Source organism: Pseudonaja textilis, chromosome 5, assembly GCF_049901715.1.
Source record: "Pseudonaja textilis isolate UNSWEBS1 chromosome 5, rPseTex1.2, whole genome shotgun sequence".
NCBI classification, from domain to species: Eukaryota; Metazoa; Chordata; class Lepidosauria; order Squamata; family Elapidae; genus Pseudonaja; species Pseudonaja textilis.
In genome coordinates, this window is record NC_141994.1 from 31,246,792 (window position 1) to 31,266,609 (window position 19,818).

The window sequence follows — 19,818 nt, forward strand, 5'->3', positions numbered from 1 at the left end:
CCATATGACATAACAATGGAACGAGACTTTTACGGTTTTGCAACATTGGGAATTTAAAAGAACATAAAAGAAAATTCTTGCAGACTCAACCTTCTAAAAAATTAAACTAAGGATGTTTTTTTTTATGTAATTAAGGAATATACTTACAACCATTCATTTAGTGACCTTCAAAGTTACAATAGCACTGAAAAAAGTGACTTATGACTTATAAACCCATGGTCACGTGATCCAAATTCAGATGCTTGACAACTGATTCATATTTATGACTGTTGCAGTGTCCTGGGTCATTTGATTACCTTTTGTGACCTTCTGATAAGCAAGCCAATTGGGAAGCCAGATTCACTTAACAACTGCATTACTAACTTAACAGCTGCAGTGATTCACTTAACAACTGTGGCAAGAAAGGTAGTAAAATGGAGCAAAGCTCATTTAACAAATGTCTTGCTTAGCAACAGAAATTTTGGGCTCAATTGTGGTTGTAAGTTGAGAACTACCTGTATAGCCAAGTTTTTTTTAAGCTTCTAGTTATTCTTTTTTTGAAGTAAAATAACTGAGTGCAGAGTTAATATGGCATATGTAACTGTGATTAACATCAGATTGCAACAGCAAAAAAAAAATCCCACAGAATATATAAATCTTTTGTAGCTATATTAGTTCATGAAGTGAATCTAATTGTAAAAATGTGTAGAAATTTTGTTTTCATTTATGTTCCCTATAATTCAAATTCAGTTCTGTTGCAAGAGATACATGCCAGGAAAACTTTTATAAAAGCAGCTAGAAGAGAATGGGATGTGTGCTGGTAAGGCAAAGTAAGCCTGCAAACAAATGCAGCCAGAAGTAGCATAGGAGAAGCTTTTGCTCACACACATTTCAGCAGCAGATCCATGGAAGATAATTGCTTGATTGTGGGGTTAGCAAAGGCAGCTATGCAAGCAAAAATATAAACACTAAAGGGTAAGTACCAAGAGAGCCATGTTTCTCAAATACAGACGCCTGTCAACCTTGTCCTGTGGAAAGGGGTTAAAGCTTTAAAATGATTTTGTGAGATTAATGCAAACTTAGAAAAAAGGAGGGGAAAAACCCAACAAAAATGAGTGTTAATTGAAAAAAGAAATTGGTCTATTATGAAGGAGTAGATTGCGTCTACCTCTAATTCCCTCAGAATTCCTGACTGTCCACAAGTCTCCAAATCTTCCAGTGCTTGGGACCAGAAGTTTTCCTCCTGGTCAGGCTGAGAGACACCTGTAAAGCTAGATTCAGAGAAAGGTTTCTAAAGTTATAGAGAACAACACAATGAGTTTCACAAGAAATGCTTGCAATGCAAAATAACAACAAGGATTTTCAGGTGGAAGCTAGATATCAAGGCAGAGGAGACACAGCTGAACTGGACTGTGGAGTGACTGGTATAAGAATTTATAAGAGGTCTGTGCTGACTTGACCCAAACTGCTGTTAATGTAAAAAAATAATTGTACTGAAAATCTCTTCCTCTCCGTTTTTCTCTCTCTGTCTCCAGTTATACAAATGTGAAATATAAAATGAGTAACAATATCTTGCAAGACAAATGGATAAATGATCAGATCTCCAAAAATAACAAGCCTCTGGTTTGCTTTTCTTTTGGGCACTCACTTTCACTGCTTTTATTCTTAGCATTCTTTCATTCTACCTGCTATACATTGTGGAGTTAGAAGCATGCAGAAATTATGAAGATAAGGAAAGATGCAAAGTCATATTTGGGGTGGCAGGCATTTGAGCAATTATCAATGCTTTGTTGAATCAGGAATGCTACATCTCCTAATCAAGCATCTTTCATTCAATCTGTTAAGTTTTGGGTAACTTTATCTTTAACCTTCCTTTCAAGGAAGATTGTGAAGAAAGTGGTGGTCCTGCAAATTCACAAAGCCCTACAGAAAGTAGAATGTCCAGAGTCTTGGCATTCAGGTTTCAAGTCAGGTTACAGAATGGAGACTGCACTTATGGATAACCATTGGAAAGGCTAAGATCGAGTATAACTTTCTTGGTCCTCCTTGACTTTGTATAGCATTTAGTATCATAGAGCTTGGTATTCTTCTGGACCATCTCCAATGAATTGGAGTGAGAGGTATTGTTTTGTATTGGTTGTTCTACTTCCTGAAGTAAAGGTTGGTGGTAGTGGGAGAAGAGAGACCTGCCATGAGACCTCTACTTTGTGGAGTGCCTCATAGTTCTCTCCTTACATTCCTTTTTAACAACTACAGGAAATCCTGGGAGAAAGTTCTGTAGTTCTGTAGAGTAGTTCTGCTTTCTCCCTGTTGCTTGTCACCTTCTTGCTACTTTCTCCCACTAATGGACCAATTGTTTCCTTAACATTTTTCTTGTTCTTAACATGGTTTATCCCATTGGTATTCTAATGGTATTCTAATGGTATGAGACTTGGTGTCATCAATATATGGATTATAACCAGCTTTACATCTTAATCCTGGGCAGAAACGCTATGCTAGAAGTGCTGATCCAAAGCCTGGAAGTTATCAGGTTCTGAATGGAGAAGAATAGACTCCATGGAATCCCTCCAAATCTGTGTTTCTTTGGATTCGTGGATGTAACAATTCCAGGTAAATTCTATTACTGATTCTGAGTATGGAAGTTTGAATTTGGGGTTTCTCCTAGCATCCTAGCTAGAACACTTTCTGTATGGCTATATCTTGTGCCCCAATTATGATCATTTTGAACCAGAAGCCCTGTGCAGAGTCATTCATGCCCTGCACACTTCCTGTTGGTATTATTATAAGGAACTGCCCTTAAAGAGCATTTGAAAACTGCACCTAGTACAGAAAGTAGCAATCTGGGCTGTGATGGATGAATTTGAGACCTTGTCAGTCAGCTTCCAATTGTGATTTACAGGGCTGGTTGTCACCTTTAAGGCCCTACATAGAGTTCAACTAACATCAAATTTGGATAACTCCATCCAGATTTTGTCTGTATGGGACTGTCATATGGTATGGCCTCAGAAATGGACATTTTCACTAGCTGGTCCTATTCTTTGGAACCCCTCTGGACAGAGTCCTAATCAACATTGTCTCTCTTAAGCTTCAGGAAAATATTGAAGACTAACCTGTTCTGCCTGGCACAGAAAGAGGGTGTATTATACATGAAGCTGGGGTCTCTAGTCCAATGATACTTATATTATCTACTTCAAAAATCTTTTTTATTTTTCTACTCTTCATATGTGTTCAGATTGGGGATTATTGTTTTATTCCATGTTGACACTATTAGCTGTTCTGGGTATCTTTAGGAATCGCAGCATAAAAGTAGAATAAATAAATGTGCTCAAACTTGAACTCCATTAGGAAGGAACATATTCTAGGGAGATGACCATCATCTTGTAAAATTATTTGAGATTTCATTTCAATTTGCAGTTTTTTTAGAAAGTAGACATGGTTCCTTGTATGATTTCCTTCACCTGTAGGCTCGTTCTAGGCTCCATGTGTCCTTCAGTTGGCTGAGGATGTGAGTATAATTAGATTTGTGATGTTAACCTAGTGATTTGAACAGAGACAGGATGGTATCTTCTGTCTTAGAGGCATTGGTTTCTTACCTTCTAAAGAAGACATCACTTGCTCCAATAGTGTTGGACTATTCCAGCCTACTCTCCACTCCTCCTTTTTAAGGAATATTTTAGAAGAAATGGTTGGATTGCAATTACAGAAAATTTTAGATGAAGAGGATGTTTTTGAACTCTTCTACTCAGATGCCAAATCTGGATAAGGTATGGAAATTGCAATACATGCCTTTTGGACTTGTTTTTAATTTTGCTATATGATCTTAATTAGATTTTTGTTTTTATGACTGTATGTGGGTAAGCTGGTTAGTATCTAGTGGATTAAACTGATAGACACATGATATAATAAATAAGTACTCGGCAATAGCATTGGAATAAATGCCAGGATTAATAATCTTGGTTTATTTCTATTTGTCGAGAGTTTGGATCTGACTCAAAAGTGTTTGTCATCACCAGCAGAAATTATATATGAATCCCAAAATTACACAAAGTAAGTTCTTATAGTTCATTAATCTATAATTAATATCAACACTTTCTATATTTAACTGTACTGATTTGACTGTAATGGTGAAATCAGCAATAGTGATGTCTATGTAAAACTTAAAGCAACATAAGGAGTGGAGAAAGAGCTGAAGTGTCAATAGAATTTTGAATATATATTAAGAATGATGACAATTAGAACACAGAAATCTTTTTACATAGATCTAAACTATATCTAATATATGGCAAAATAGCCAAATCATATGGGCAGAAGCACTAAATCACTCTTGATACTTTTTTTCCTCAGCTGGGCTTAATTCTCAATTGAAGTTATATTAGAAGAAACCTAGCAAGGAAAAATTTGTCAATGGAAGGGGCTGCATTACAAAATGTTAGATATTGGGATTGGTTCAGGACCTTGAAGTGTAAATCTTTTTACCGCTATCATATAGAGAGCCATTTTGGTATAGTGTTAAAGGCAGCAGGGTAGAAACCAGGAGACCATAAGTTCTAATTCTCCTTTAGATATGAAAGCAACTGAGTGACTTTGGTCCATGTTACTATCTCCCTAGGAAGAAGGCAAGGGAAAACCACTTTTGGAAAATCCTGCCAAGTAAACTGCATAGACCTGTACATGTAGTCACCAGGAGTCAATACTGACTTAAAGGCCACATATGTTGATATATAAATGTGACAAATTTATATTTAAAGATATGGCTCTGCTACCATAATGTGAATACTGATTCAAGAGACCCTCATGTATTTATCTTAACAAAATAAGAAGTCAAAGCTTGAATATAAATTTGTCCAAATCAGGTGTCTAAATAAGGTTAATTAAACTTCTAGCTGGTGATGATAAATGTCTAAGTGATATACTATCACTACTAACATTTAAAAATTGAAACCACATCCAAAGGTTGCCCCTTAGAAAATTGTAGCACTGATATCAACACAGCCATATCTTTTAGTTGTCTCTGTGTCCCTTCTTCACAGTATTATACCACAGTATCATATTTACTGATTTATGCGGAAATCAAAGTGAAACCTCCTAAGTATTGAAGGATGAATCTGAGACTGATCCATCAAGACAAGAGATGTAAACTAAAACTTCCTTCAATACACAGAGCTCTTTCAGTTTTGAATTAATATCAACAGTTAATGACCTATACTATTACACATAAAGGTTCACTAACTGCACACAACTTGCTATCAGCCTTACCGCATGTCTTGAATATTGCTAATATCATATAGCACGAATTGTCAATATATCTTAGCAACTTGAAGATAAATTGATAACTGGGCATTTTGAAGTCCTTGGCAATCTGTGATAAGTCTGTTTAGTACTTTAGTTTCAGAGACAAAAAAGGTGCTTTGAGGGAAGGCAAATGCTGCATCTGCCTGAAACTCTGAAGTGGCTGTACCTCTTCTAGAGTTGCAAACAGGTCCCTGCTTAAAAACACCTACATGCCTCCATATCTGAAGCTAAGAAGTACACCAACAAAAGAATGTGCTACTATGTAGTAAATAATTCAGTATGTAGCACAGTACTTACCTACTTGCTACTGGTTTATCCCAGTCATCATCACTTAACCCTGTATCATGGAAAGAGTTGACCCGGGGCCTATTCAAAGGAGATAAACTACCCTTTTGTTTTGGACTTCTCCATTCAAAGGTATTGAAGTTGTATCCTGAAGCCTGATAATTGGAACCTAAAAAAGTAACCATCTGTTGATTACAGTTGACTATGTAGAATAAAAAAACCTAATGTCAAATTATTCTTTCAACCATTGTATGATTTTAGCTATTATTTATTGTATCAAATATATGTGGATTATAAATATCAGCTAGAATTAACTTGTAGTTATATGCCTGAATTCTTTTGGAAGGGTAAACTGAAATTATGTTATACTCTTAAAAACAATCTTATTATGAACAATATATGTTTCCATTTCAGGCTATGTTGACTGCTCTCATTTCTGCACGTCGTACACAATACTACCAAGAAATCAATGCTATTTGAAATCTTTTCATCATATAGAAAGTATGGGGAAGTTTTATGGGAGCCACAATTCACTTGACCAGAAGGAAATTGGCAGGCAATATTAACAGAAGTGGTGGCGACCTTCCCTTCCCTTCCCTTCCCTTCCCTTTCATTCATGGAAAATCTCTGAGAGCAAATCACTTCAGTGTCTACACTTTAAAAACCCTTCTGGGATGGCCCAAAATATAATTTTAAATCCTGATGGTATTAGTGGTTTAAGAATGGGAGAGATTTGCTTCTTAAAGGCCACTTATTCTGATTTCTTATGTTTTTTTAAAGGAAAAAGTCCTCCTGCCAAAAGTAATCTATCTTGCAATTTCAAGATACTACGGCAATACAAATAGATTGAGAATTGTCTATCTTGATCTATTTGTGGGGTTTATTACTATATAGAATAGCCAGAGACATACACTTTATTTATTTACTTCTAGGCAGCTTGAACTAAATACAGTATATAGTTTATGGTAGTACTTAGTCTGATTGTTCTAGTAGAGCCAATATTCCCTAAGTAACTCTTTTTTTCTGTTGTTTCCAAATTCTTTGTAATTGTATCCTGCTATTCCTATTCACTCATTAGAATCATATTTCATTATATTTCTTTTCCTATATTTCTCTTCCTATAAGTGTTTTGCCTGCATGATGTTCAGCATGAGGGTTATATCACATCATTCAGAGAGGTTTCTGCTATTTTGCTGGCATCAAGTTCAAATCCTTTAAATATAGGGCTTTTAATTATTTCTGATCAAATTGATATTTTTTCTGTATATATACAGGTAGCCTTTGTTTACCAATCACTTATTCACTGTTTGAGGTTGCGAACATGTGATACCTACACCCAGTCCTCTAAGTTCTGGCTATTGCACCATCCACATGGTCATGTGATTGTGATTCTAGCACTCCACAACCAGCTCACACTTAACAATGATTACAGTGCCCTATGGTCACACTACCTTGCTATCTTCCCTGTTGGATTCTCACAAGCAAAGTCAATGGGGAAGCTGTTAGGGAAGGTTGCAAGTCACAACGTTAAGTCTCCTAGCCCCTCTGTACTCATAGGAAGTCTTCCTTCCCCTGGCATCCCTGTGAAATTCCCCTGTATTCCCATGGCATTTCACATTGTTATATATATATAATTGGTATTATAATCTCAGTGTTTTTAGATATATTAATTTCCTGCTACATTAATTTCTGAATTGCATAAAATTAAGTGTATCTGTTTGGAAGACAGACCCTATTGCAAGATCAGTTTATCAATGATAATGTTATTAAATTAAATTTGTTTAAGCATAACACTTAAGACATATACTGTTTTACAGTGCTTTATAGCTCTTTCTAAGAGTTACAGAGTCAGCATACTGTCCCCAACAATCTGGATCCTCATTTTACCAACCTCGGAAGGATGGAAGGCTGAGTCAACCTTAAGCAGGTGAGGATCGAACTGATGAACTGCTGGCAGCCAGCAGAACTAGCCTGCAATCCTGCATTCTAACCATTCCACCACCACGAAGTATTTGTAAATTACACCTATAAACATGTTTTTTAAAAGCAGCATAATTTCTACCCAAATTTTAAAAAATCAAATCTATTAATGTATTTTTACAAAATTGGGAATTTGGACTAAAAAAATTAGACATTCAGCTTTATAAGGAACAGCTCATTTTGATGCTGCTTTAAGAAATAATGAAAAGAAATGTGTGAAGCTAAAAAGCAGCGACCCCCACCCCAAAACCCCAACCTTTTGACATTTCTTATCTTAATATACTTTAAAGTCAATATATAAAACAGTTATTTGATTTTCCATCTAAAACATTACAATATTTGTACATTTCCAAACCAAGACTTTCAAGTTATGCATCAAAATTATGTTCAAAATTTAAATGACAATGGTTAAAATAATAATTAAATCCTAAATGCTAAGTATGTATATTTCTTTTAAAAGAATCTTGCTACTGTTGAAAACTGTTCTTACTTAGAAAGCCTCTTGACATCTTAATGTCAAAAGGATGAAGGAGAAATAAAAGGGCAACAAAGCAATGATGTTTTTTTATGCTCCCCTTTGGCAGTTTACAATAAATCTTTACTAGTCAGGTTAAAAAAGAACAATGAATGGGCCTCAGATGTTCATATCAATGAATACCTTCAATCTGTTCTGCATCTTATATTAATTTAAGCTTGAAGGATAAACCCATTTAGCTATGGGTGAGCTATAAGCTAGTCACTGAAACATTAGTAAAACCAGCAGAAGGTTCTTAGTATATTACTTTATGTTTAAAACTTGTCACAGTGACATGAAATCAAGATCAGCTGAAGACAAGAATTAGCACATTAAAACTGCAGTTTTAATGAGATTTTCATAAGACAGTTAAAAGGTGAGTTTGCCTCTCAAACATAGCAAGAAGGTTTAATAGCCTCACTCCTGAATGTTCCCATACTAAGTACATCAGAATAAACACATGATTCCTACCTTGACTTCCATAACTGTTATCCATTCCAGAGCCATCCCATGATTCTACAGCACTGTCCACACTTGGGACAGTCGTGGAATAGATTTCAGATAGCTTGCCTGGTTTTTGTGTGGTGGCTGTATCATCTTCAGCATCGCTTAATTCATTTGTATGACCAGAGGCAGAAAATTTATTGGGACTTGATGCTGATAGAAAGGAAGACGTGTTATACATTCATTATAAATTTAAATATACATTCATCTTAAGTGCATAGAAAACCATTTTTTCCAATAGAAAGCTTAGACAAGTAGAGTCTCATTAATTATATTTATGGAAAGGCCCTCTCTCCTTGACTCACAGTCAGCTTGATGGGAGTCAAGTATCTAACAGAGTTGTGTAACACATTCAAATAAGATATATCACACTACTTATGTGCATAAGCAAAACAACTCTTTTGGCACCATTAAAGCAGCTGGATCTTTAGCAAGGCTTGTGCAGTGGCTTCAGAGTTTCTGTCAACAGTCTCCACATATATATCTATGGCCAGCCACTTTGCTTTGATGGGAATAGCCATGGGGAATTGGCCAGAAGCAGCTTTTAAAGCAGCTATGTAAGTTTTCTAAAGCACATAGCTGCTTCAGTGTTTCAAGTACTTTTTTGGTCTCTGTGCATGACAAGGAACATTTTTCACATGCTTTGAACAGTCTTATTTTCTTTGTATTTGAACAAAGATGAGGTACAGTATAATACAGAAAGAACCTGTTTCCATATTAGTTGATCCTGCAGCTTAGTCTGCAGTAGTCAATTCTATTAGAAAAGGCATACATTGTAAGGTCAGAAACTATATGTCATGACTTCTGAAGCTGTGCCATTTTGTCCACCCTCTGCAGCGTTTGGAATGAACCCTGGATGATAGCGGGCATGTTGTGGAATCCTGGTTGCTGACGAACAGCAGGATCCTGCCAATGACGTCAGACGCCAGCCTGCTGCAGCGGATAACAGAGCGGCGGACATGCTGGGTGGTGGAAGTTGTACCAGATTCAAGGGGGGAAAAATGATATATGTACCGTGGTGATGAGGTTTTGTGGGATTATATGGCTACAAGGGGTGTGGGTGGTCATGGCACAACTGTATGGAAGAAATATGCGGATTTGTGAAACTGCCGGATGTTGAGCAGCAGATGCTACCGGATGGTAGCTAAACTAATTATCTTTTCAATAAATGTATAAATACAGCTCTGGCTGCGGTGTGCACCAGAGCTGACTTTAATTAAGCTTGTTCGCTGTTACCCAAACTGGAGAAGTGGACGAACAAATAAACTCTCATGTCGAGGATTTCGTGAGGGCTTGTTTCCCTCTTATTCGCAACCCGGATGAACAGCACACTATATTTTACCAGGGGTGGGATTCAAATTTCTTAACAATCGGTTCTGTGGGCATGGCCTAATTTGTGGGCATGGCTTGGTGATGTGACTGGCTGGGCATGGCTTGTATGTAAATATTGTAAATATTTATGTACATATTGATTTTTTTATTTTTTTTAAAAGAGCAACTTTTACCCAAAATCAGCCAAAGCAGGCAGGTAGATTGAGTTGCTCACAAAATCACAGATTCGCTTAGAGATCTACATTTCTGCAATCTGCTGAGTCTGCACTGAAAAATAGATGCTAGGAAGGTTCACCTCTGCTTTTAGATTAGCTAGAAAGCAAGAAATCCATTGATTTCCTGCGTTCTAGCTAATCTAAATCTCCTGGCACAGCTGATGGTCGGAACAGCTGATGGTCGGGGGAAAAGTAAGGGAAAAACAGCAACTTAGCAGGCAAGCTGGATGGCGTGCATGCCAGGTAAGGAGTGACTGGGCAGGGCAGGGCGGGTCCAGCCAATGGTGCGATTTGCTAGTTCTCCAAACTGTGCAGAATCGTAACAACCGGTTCTATAGAACTGGTGCAACCAGGTAGAATCTTACCCCGATATACATGGTATGTGTGTGTGCATGGTGTTTGTGTGTGTCTGTAGCAGCTACCCAGAAACATACACTGTTATACTACCTGTTTTAATCTATCTGAACAACAAATGTTGTTGGAACTCGCAATACATTGTAATAACTGATATCTATAATTAATATCGGTGTATCAAAAGCAACAATTCACAGAGCCAAAAGTTAGTGCAATGTAAGGAATACATCTACATGTCTAACACCACTAGATAACTGATGATTGGATATTAAGTTTGTAGAATAATACTACAAAATACACATTAAAAAAAGTCAGCGAAAACACCAAATGAACTACAAATCCTCATTGAGCCCCAGAGGTTTCTAAGCTATTACTAGTTTAACTGTATTTACTATTGTTAGAGGCTTTTGCTTTAAAAATGCATGGCACAAGCAGCATAATATAGAATGGTGGGTGAAATCAGTGCAAGCAATATGTTCAAATATCTGTTGAGACAGTTTGGAAAGTTAGTAAATACAAGTATATTAGATAAATATTGAGAACTTAGGTAGCAACAAGCAAGTCCATTAATTTATTAATCAGAAACATTTTTCCATATTCTTTACTGACTTGATATCCTGTTACTAGTTCTTACAGCTTATAAATAAACGGTTGAAATATTTTATGTATTCTAGCGTTAATAAGGTAACTCTTCATGCTTTCCTTTATTATTCATTATTTTATAACTTAGTAAATATTGGAAAAGGCTTATCTTGATTAACTTTATTATGAATTTTGGGTCCAGTAGACAGATTGCGGTTCTGGGCAATTAGATACTCCCAACTTTCTGTGTGCTTTATAAAGGGACAGGGCCTTCTGCAGTTCCCCAAAAGGACTCCTTTCTTTCTTTTTAACAAGGCTTAAAAGAATAATTCATTGCTGTACTTTTTTCTTCTTTCTAGGTTGAACATGTACTGTATAAGGTGCTTAAGCTTATTCCATCATTGTACCTTTTCTTTTTTCTCATGTTCTTTAGAAACCATTTTATTGAAAACTAACCAGGTATCAAAATGAGCAAGACTACTGCTTTCCAATGTTGAATATTACACAAAAATTATAAACAATAAATGGGATTAACTTTTGGGCAACGCTGTCTCATTGTTTTTGCTGTCCTTTGCAATAAATGCTCTTTTTAAAATCACCACATTTCTAATTTTATGTAACATGGATTTATTTCTATAGTCCTAAATATCTAATAGATACTACGGGCAAATGTCACTTTCATAAAATATATGCACAATATATTCCTGATATGGCAGAAAAAGCATAAGTGGAATACCTGACATACTCACCATCTGTCTGCTTTTTTATTTTCAAGGTCACTGTCTCTCCTGCCATCTGTAACAAATGAATGGCTTCACTCAAAGGTTTCCCTTTCAGACTGTTACTATTTATTGCTAAGATTCGGTCTCCGATATGAATTGCACCTGTCCTGAAACATGAGTTAAATAAAACATGAAAAATAATCTGAGCAAAGCATTTAACATAATTTAAGAAAAAAACACAATTTCCCCCTGCTTTTATTTTAAAATGTAATTTATGTATGTGTAGTAACATTAATTATACTTTTAAAGATCTTGTCATTATGACTGTAAGCTGATAGACAACATAGAACCAGCTATCTTTGTACCAGCAAAGAGCTCAGTTTCTATCAAAGTAATATGTAAACTAAAGTTAACAGTTATTTTACTTTGTACTTGTATCAGTACATAATATTAAAGGATGCAACTTTTTACTTCAAGATATGTGTTAGCATGGAAGGAATAGGAATGTTGTTGATGTGGACAGAGAGACAATTAGCAGTAACAATCAGAGTAGTAATACCTCTGATATTATCATGAACCTTATGCATTATTTTTTCCTATGAGTGATTTGACATGGAGTACACTCTCCAGTGTGAAAATGTTATCTTTTCCCTTTTGCAGGTGCAGGAATAGATAGTGCATCTGAACAAATGTTGTAACATAGAAGTGGCTTGCTTATGGAGTGACTGTGTGATCATTTTAAAAGATCCAAAAAGAGAGGAAAAACACTGTTATTAATCCTCAAAAGCAGCAATGTGAATGCAAAAACCACTGGAAGATTAGTTTGTTAAATGTGCCTAGAACATGTTTAGAAGAATAGTCATTGAATCCATATGAGAAATGACAGTGGGCAAGATTTCAGAATTGCAGTGTGGTCTTAGATGGGCAGACGATGTACAGAACAGATTTTTGCTCTTTGGCAGAAAAATATAAATGTGAGAAATTTTATGGTATATTTGTTGATTTTGAGAAAGGGTATAATAACATGAATTAGGCATGACATATAGAATGTTTGCATGAGTAACTGAAGATTAGTTGTTGAACCCAGTATGATGCAAGTAAAGAATCTGCAGAACAGAATGCTTAGTAATGGTTCACTACTGAAGACAGAATAAGACAAGAGTATCTTATATCATATTGGTTGTTTAATGTATTAATAGATTAATGTATAAGAAAGTATGAGAGAGAGGGGGGGGAGGGAGGGAATAGGGCTAGTGTGATTTAGTTTTCTTGTCAACTCAGCAAGATACTTGTTTCTTCAGGGAGTTTGTACAGAGTCTGACACAGATTCTGATATTGTTTTTGAGTTGAGAGAGAGTGACTGGCTCAAAGTCATGTAACTGGCTTTTTGCCCAAGGACACTAAAATCTGGGTTTTTCTATTCCTAGTCAAACTCTTTTACCACTGATGGATCTCTAATGATTTACGGTAACAGTAGGTCATGTTCCAAAAATCATCATCATTGTTGTTATCACCATTATCATCACCATCTTCATCTCATAATATATATCAAGAGAAAAAGGCTAAAGGTAATTATTTCATTTGTGATACTTGTAAAAAATCTATATATTCCTAAGAATTATTACATAGGTTGAACTACCTCTTACACTTGAATATTACAAATATTTTTATGTCAATTTACCTTTCAGCTAATCCACCTTTAGTAAGACTTGAAATAATAATAGGATCAAAAGGCTCTTCAGTACCAGAAATAGTGATCCCAAGTGGTCCTCCATATCTCTTGAGCTCAACAGTATAAATAATTGCTCCTGAGCTCTCTTGTTCATCTGCAATACATGCCAAGAGGATGCAATTGGTCTCTTATAAAAGAAGGAATGAAAAGAATAATACATTCAGAAAAATGATCAGCATACACATCCTCAAACTGTTATGTTTCAGATACATATCTAAGCTATTACTGCCCTTTATGTTGATGACTACAGGTGAAGTCACAGGTACACCAACAAATCTTCCTTTTTCGTGGAAGCAAAGCCAGGATTTTAAATCTAATATATCTGTAAAATATATATACAATTTCTTTCTAGATGTGATGACAATCAGGGGAGTAGGTGAATAGGCTAATGCAATGTCTCAGTAAAAGGTACCTAAAATAACGAAATGTCCTTAAGAAGTTAAAGCAAAGATCTTGAGCAGTGGTGGTGCTGTGGTTAGAATGCAGTACTGCAAGCTACTTCTGCTGACTGCCAGCTGACTGCAATTCTGCAATTCAAATCTCACCAGGCTCAAGTTGACTCAGCCTTCCATCCTTTACCAAGGTTGGTAAAAATGAGGAGACAGATTGTTGGGGGCAATATGCTGATGCTGTAAAACCACTTCGAGAGAGCTGTAAAGCACTGTGAAGTGGTATATAAGTCTAAGTGCTATTACTATTTTCCATTAATGCATCCAACAATCCTTTATTCCAACAATTTAATATAAAGCTGAGCCAAACACGACAGCCATTGCTACTTGAACACCAGTTTTGATTTCAGCATCAGAACTGGATTTAGTTTGGTATCTTTTCTTGTTATTTTAAAAATTGGGATAAAAGCAGATCAGACCAATGGGTTCCAATACGAATCCAATAACTAAGTTATAACTAAGTTATTGTGATTGTTAAGTGGGTCACCACATGACTGGAATTGACTTTATGACATTTTTTGAAGCGGTCATTAAGGGATTACCACTGTTGTTAAATTAATGCCAATGGTGTTAAGTGAACACTGTGTTTATTAAATTAATTCATTTTACCCAAGGGATGTTTTTTTTCTGGGAACCAGAAATAAATGGCAGAAACTGAACATTGCATGACATTGGGATGTTGCAAATAGCCATAAAGGTGAACCAGTTGCCAAGTGCTCAAATTGCAAACACATGAACGTTGTGTGTGTGAGTGTGTGTGTCTGTGTATCTGTAGTAAGATCAAGATTATGCTGTCGAGATCATGCATAAGTTGAGGACTACTTGTATGCATATACATGTATGTATTATATGATTGTTTTAAAAATTATTTTTTATTTACATTATGAAGAAAATTCTTGTTATAAATACTTCATCAATCTTTTTTTATAACAGTGAAAGACCTTGCATAATCTTATTACTCTGAATTTATTTATTTCTGTAAAAATTTTAAAAATATACATATTTAAAATTATACTTCTTTGAATACAACATACATATTAGATTATTGTGGATTCAATTACTCCATATTTTACAATCTTCTGTCCACCTAATTATTCCAATATACTCAAATGTGAAGCTAGTATGGTTCTTTACATTTTGACAAGGGAGTTAAATAGTTATATGTATATGTTTATACACGTGTATATATGGGGGAGGATCTGAATAAATGTGGTGTCTTATAAAATAGCTGGCTTTTTAAAAAAATCTGAAATTGTTGCGGCAACATTTTTCAGTATAACATTTTTCTATGGGTACTGAACTGCGATAAATATACATGATCCAAGCAAAGTGACTTTCTTCCTTCATCAGAAATTAATGAGAAGGTTTTATTCCTCCAATCTCTGACAAGATAGGAACACCAAAGCCACTGGCTTGTACTAAATTATCCTATAGTAGAAAATGACTGAATACTTTTTCCACTGAATACTTTACTTATATTACATCCCAAAGGCATTTTATATATACATAAAATGTTTCATAGCTCACTGTGAATACCAGAGTTATCTTCATCCTTGCGAATTTTTAGTTTTACAAGTTCCTCACAATGCTGCAGGATTTGAACAGCATCTTCCATGGAACAGTTGTCCAGTCGAATATTGTCTATGGCAAGCAATTTATCACCTAGTTCCAATGTCCCAGTTCTATTAATAAGTGGAATACATTATGTGATTAATGTTTTGAATGAGCTGATTTGGATATTCATGCAAAGTTTTTAAAATTTAAGAATGAAAATGATTTTTGTTTTACATATATGAGGTAGCACATAAAAGCATTTTATCTCAAGGGAAGCACTTGCTTTTACAATTGCAGAACATTTAAAAATCCAGGGAGTTTGAGAAATATGAGCTCGCAACATAATCTTTGTCACCTTGTAAGCACTCACCTATGGGCAACACTTCCTTTCTTAATATCTGAAATAACAAGAGGATCCCCTGGTTTTCGACTAGATGGAGCTGAAATACAGAATACACAAATATTTGCAGTCAAAATAATCCCCCTATAACTATCCATATATGCATATCCACATGCTCCTTCCTTCTCTTTGGGGTAAGCTATTTTATATGACGTAAAAAAGAAATTAGACATAATAAGCCAAACAAATTGAAGTCATGAAGGAAAAGAAATCTGGCTAGAAACAGTTTCCATCAACATCAATAACTATATGTTCACTATGACTATACATCATGTCACATATTGCCATTTGTTCATTAAACTTCTCACTTGTCTTGTTTTTGAAGATATCAACTTTATTCAACTAAGAATAATATTTTGATCTTCCCCTTTTTAATCCATTCACTTTTTATTCATATATTTGTTTTATGATTTACTCATTCTCCCTTTTGTAAATCCTCATTCATTCTCTCTATGGGATTAAAGCACTTCAGGGTACTCATTTTGTGCTACCCTATCTATCATTAATGTTTTATGGAGAACATTTACACATATATCTTTATATGCTAGCAAGAACATCTCATAATTAAATGGATATGCATATTTGGTGTTTTATACTAGGGCAATTTTCTTTTTATATATTATACATGTTATCTTGGCATACGTATCTGATCCATTCTGTGGATATATATCAGGAAAGGTTTCCTTTATTTTATTTCTTGAAATTCTAAAGGTTTGCTACCATACATACTCATAAAAACATCAATTCATTTAAAACAGATATATTCATTAATATGCATGGCTCATACCTTTCACATTCTTAAACAAAGATTACCCAGCTTAGTGTTCTCCATAAAATTGAGGAACTCTGGTTAGGATGATCCAGTTTGTGGAATATACTAGATAGAAACACTAGCTTGGCAATCATAATCTAATAGCTCTATAATTGAGAAATTATCTAGAAAAGTATAGAATTAAGCCAGAAAAAAATGTTGGACATTTTATTCCTATTTTAGGTTAAAGAATTAAATAATTATATGCTCTCCATTAAAATTTCTTAAACTATACACCACAATTTGTACTGCAAATGGTACCTACACAGGCTCCTGTTTCCTTCTAGTAATAAAATGTATGATGCTTCTCATTTGAAAATAGCCATTAAAAATATTCTAGGATACATCAGCAGTCTAATTCAACACAAGTCTTGCTGAATCTTGCTATGTTATTTCTGGGTAAGAATGTGAAAAAGATATTTGATTTGTTAAGATGTTTCATTGTATAGAAATTGCAGTATCTTGCAAAAGTCTATCAAGCACACTTAAAGTGATTATGGTTCCTATGTGGTCTCTGGGTTATGCAGTATATTTTCTAAGTAGTTCCCAGTAATTAGGAACATGGTAAGAAGATATGTCTTTTACAATCAATGTTATTTATGTTAATTTTTTTCCTTCCTAATATTTTCCCACAAGTGAAGGGTCCACTTTTTGGATAAATCAAGGGTTCATCCATTGGTTGCAACAGGAATTGAATGAGCTTGACATTGTGGTCTGAGCGAGATCATCTAGCTGGCTTTCATGCAGGGGTGGGATTCAGTTTTTTTAACAACCGGTTCTGTGGCTGTGGCTTAGTTGGTGGGTGTGGCTTGGTGGTCATATGATTGGGTGGGCATGGCCAACTCGACATCACTCATGTCAAGGGGCGCTTCTCCTCACCTGGCCTCTCATGACAGTGGGGATGCTGCAATGGGTCATAAGTGTGACAAATGGTCATAAGTCACTTTTTTCACTTTTTTACTAAATTTCAAACTATCCTATTCCACATGTTGGAAAGCAGTGTGTGTGTGTGTGTGTGTGTGTGTGCGCACGCGCGCGCGCACACACACACACATCTATATATAACATTGTGTTTGTGTGCATGTATAAAATAAAATCAGTGAAGTAGTGAAAATTTCTGTTTCTTGGTATCAATATTTTGTGCCTCAACTTTTCTCCAGCAGGACTAAGCTTATAATTTCTTTTACATTTCATCTATGCTAGAAATAACACTGACTATATTTACAAAAAGAAAGATATAGTAGATTCCAGCTTGAATAACAATAATAACAGTAATAATAGCAACAATAGCAACAATAACTCTAGTCTGACAGAGCAAGATAAATTATATAGCACCAGGTTACAATTCTCTACTGAAAAGCAATATTATAAAGAAAAGATGATGAAAAGAAATTTACTTCACTTACAACTTATGGTGATGCCAAGTTCTACATTATGCTTCTTTGGTAGTTTTACATGAAAAGTGCCACTACTTGGTATGACAGATTCTGTAATTAAAAGGTGCTTCATTTATTCATTTATAATGAACTCCATTCATTGCATTTTCATAATTCATATATAATATACTTATTCAAGCAATTCACAACTCTGAGTCAAAAAAATAAATAAAGCAAATCTTGAACTATATTTTAGGTTAGTGATATAAAATATCATATATCATAGATTATTAAGGTAAAGGATTGAAAAGTAGAAAAGGAAACTTTAACATATAATAATATCACATAAATATTAAACATTTTAAAGATCAACATTGATTTAATTAATTGTACACTGTAATTATTAGAAAAACCCTTTCAACATACTGAAATACTTATCTAAAAGTAAAATGTTACTACTGTTGCATAAAGAATTAAGATAACCAGTACGTTCCAAATATTTAACATTTTGATGCTACAAAACATCAGCAGTCTGAATTTAATGATAATTCAGTCAATTATTATAAACATTTATAATATTATTTCATATACTATTATAGGTTAAAAAGTAATCTTAATCCTATTCATTTATATATATTTTAAATCTTATCCATTCTTAGCTCATATTTAGCAGTACCTAAAGTTACTTATTTACTTACTTATTTTATCAATGAAACTTGTATGCCACCTATCTTGCCAAAGGTTACTAGGCAATTTATAGATATTGAATAAAATACAGAATAAAGCATTCAAACAATAAATAAAAGTTTTAAATTTAAAGTTCAATTGAAATCAAACTAAGCAGGATGGAGAGGGAAGGAGCAAAATGTACACAGAGAAAAAGTGGGGTATTTTTTATTCCATTATACACCCTCAATATGCCACATCCCAATTAGAGCCCAAACTAATTTCAGAAGGCCAGAGAATGGGAGTGGATCTGACTTGGGGGCAAGATGTTCCAGAATGCAAGAGCCAACAGCAGAATAGACTCTTCTACTGGACATAGCCTGCCAAAATTCCTTTGTTGACAGAGGCCACATCATGTCCTTTCTGCTGGCATGAGTGGCTGGGCTAATACAGTCAGAGTGAGTCGTTTCTCAGATAACCTGGACTCATGATAAGCACCACAAACAGCTGTTATTATATATTTTTTATGTTTTTAATGTAATAAAATTCAATAAAGTTTATTTTTTTAAAAAAGAAATTTATAAGTAATATGGGGAAGGAAATACCATGTGGAATCTGATAGAGAAAATATCTATCTATCTATCTATCTATCTATCTATCTATCTTTGGTTTTTCGGGTTTTCTCCCGCGTAAGATTCGAAATATCTTATGCCTAGATACTTCGAATCTTACGCGGGAGAAAACCCGAACAACCAAAGATCCACATACAAATACCATGAGAACCTCAGAAAATATATATATATATATATATATATATATATATATAATATGATAATATTCTTAATGGATTATATAATCTGTTGCTTGTTTGTATAAGATAATGTTTGTATAAGGTAATATAGCATAAAATGATTATATTGTTATTTGTTTATATAATTGGCTAAATGAAAATAAGATAGAAAATATAATTTGTGTAAATGTGATGAAGTTAGAAGGAAGGGTGTGCATGAGATATATGAAGTTAGAAGGAAGGGTGTGCATGAGATATATATAACAGTGGCAAAAGTAATA

General features: G+C 34.7%; 1 protein-coding gene across 14 annotated transcripts in view; it reads right to left on the reverse strand.

The window, feature by feature from the left end:
- The window catches only part of GRIP1 (glutamate receptor interacting protein 1), a 286,681-nt gene that overhangs the window by 9,735 nt on the left and 257,128 nt on the right, over positions 1-19,818 (reverse strand). For 4 of the 14 annotated variants that reach the window (XM_087935571.1, XM_087935576.1, XM_087935564.1 and 1 more), the window contains 9 exons: positions 18,112-18,192; positions 15,865-15,934; positions 15,468-15,622; positions 13,441-13,618; positions 11,787-11,926; positions 8,522-8,707; positions 5,569-5,725; positions 1,148-1,250; positions 963-1,007 (listed from right to left, as the gene is read on the reverse strand). In XM_087935571.1, the coding sequence (XP_087791697.1) occupies positions 963-1,007; positions 1,148-1,250; positions 5,569-5,725; positions 8,522-8,707; positions 11,787-11,926; positions 13,441-13,618; positions 15,468-15,622; positions 15,865-15,934; positions 18,112-18,192 (1,115 nt within the window). The remainder of the gene's footprint in view (positions 1-962; positions 1,008-1,147; positions 1,251-5,568; positions 5,726-8,521; positions 8,708-11,786; positions 11,927-13,440; positions 13,619-15,467; positions 15,623-15,864; positions 15,935-18,111; positions 18,193-19,818) is intronic. The other 10 variants (XM_087935577.1, XM_026705072.2, XM_087935574.1 and 7 more) reach the window with 7 other exon arrangements.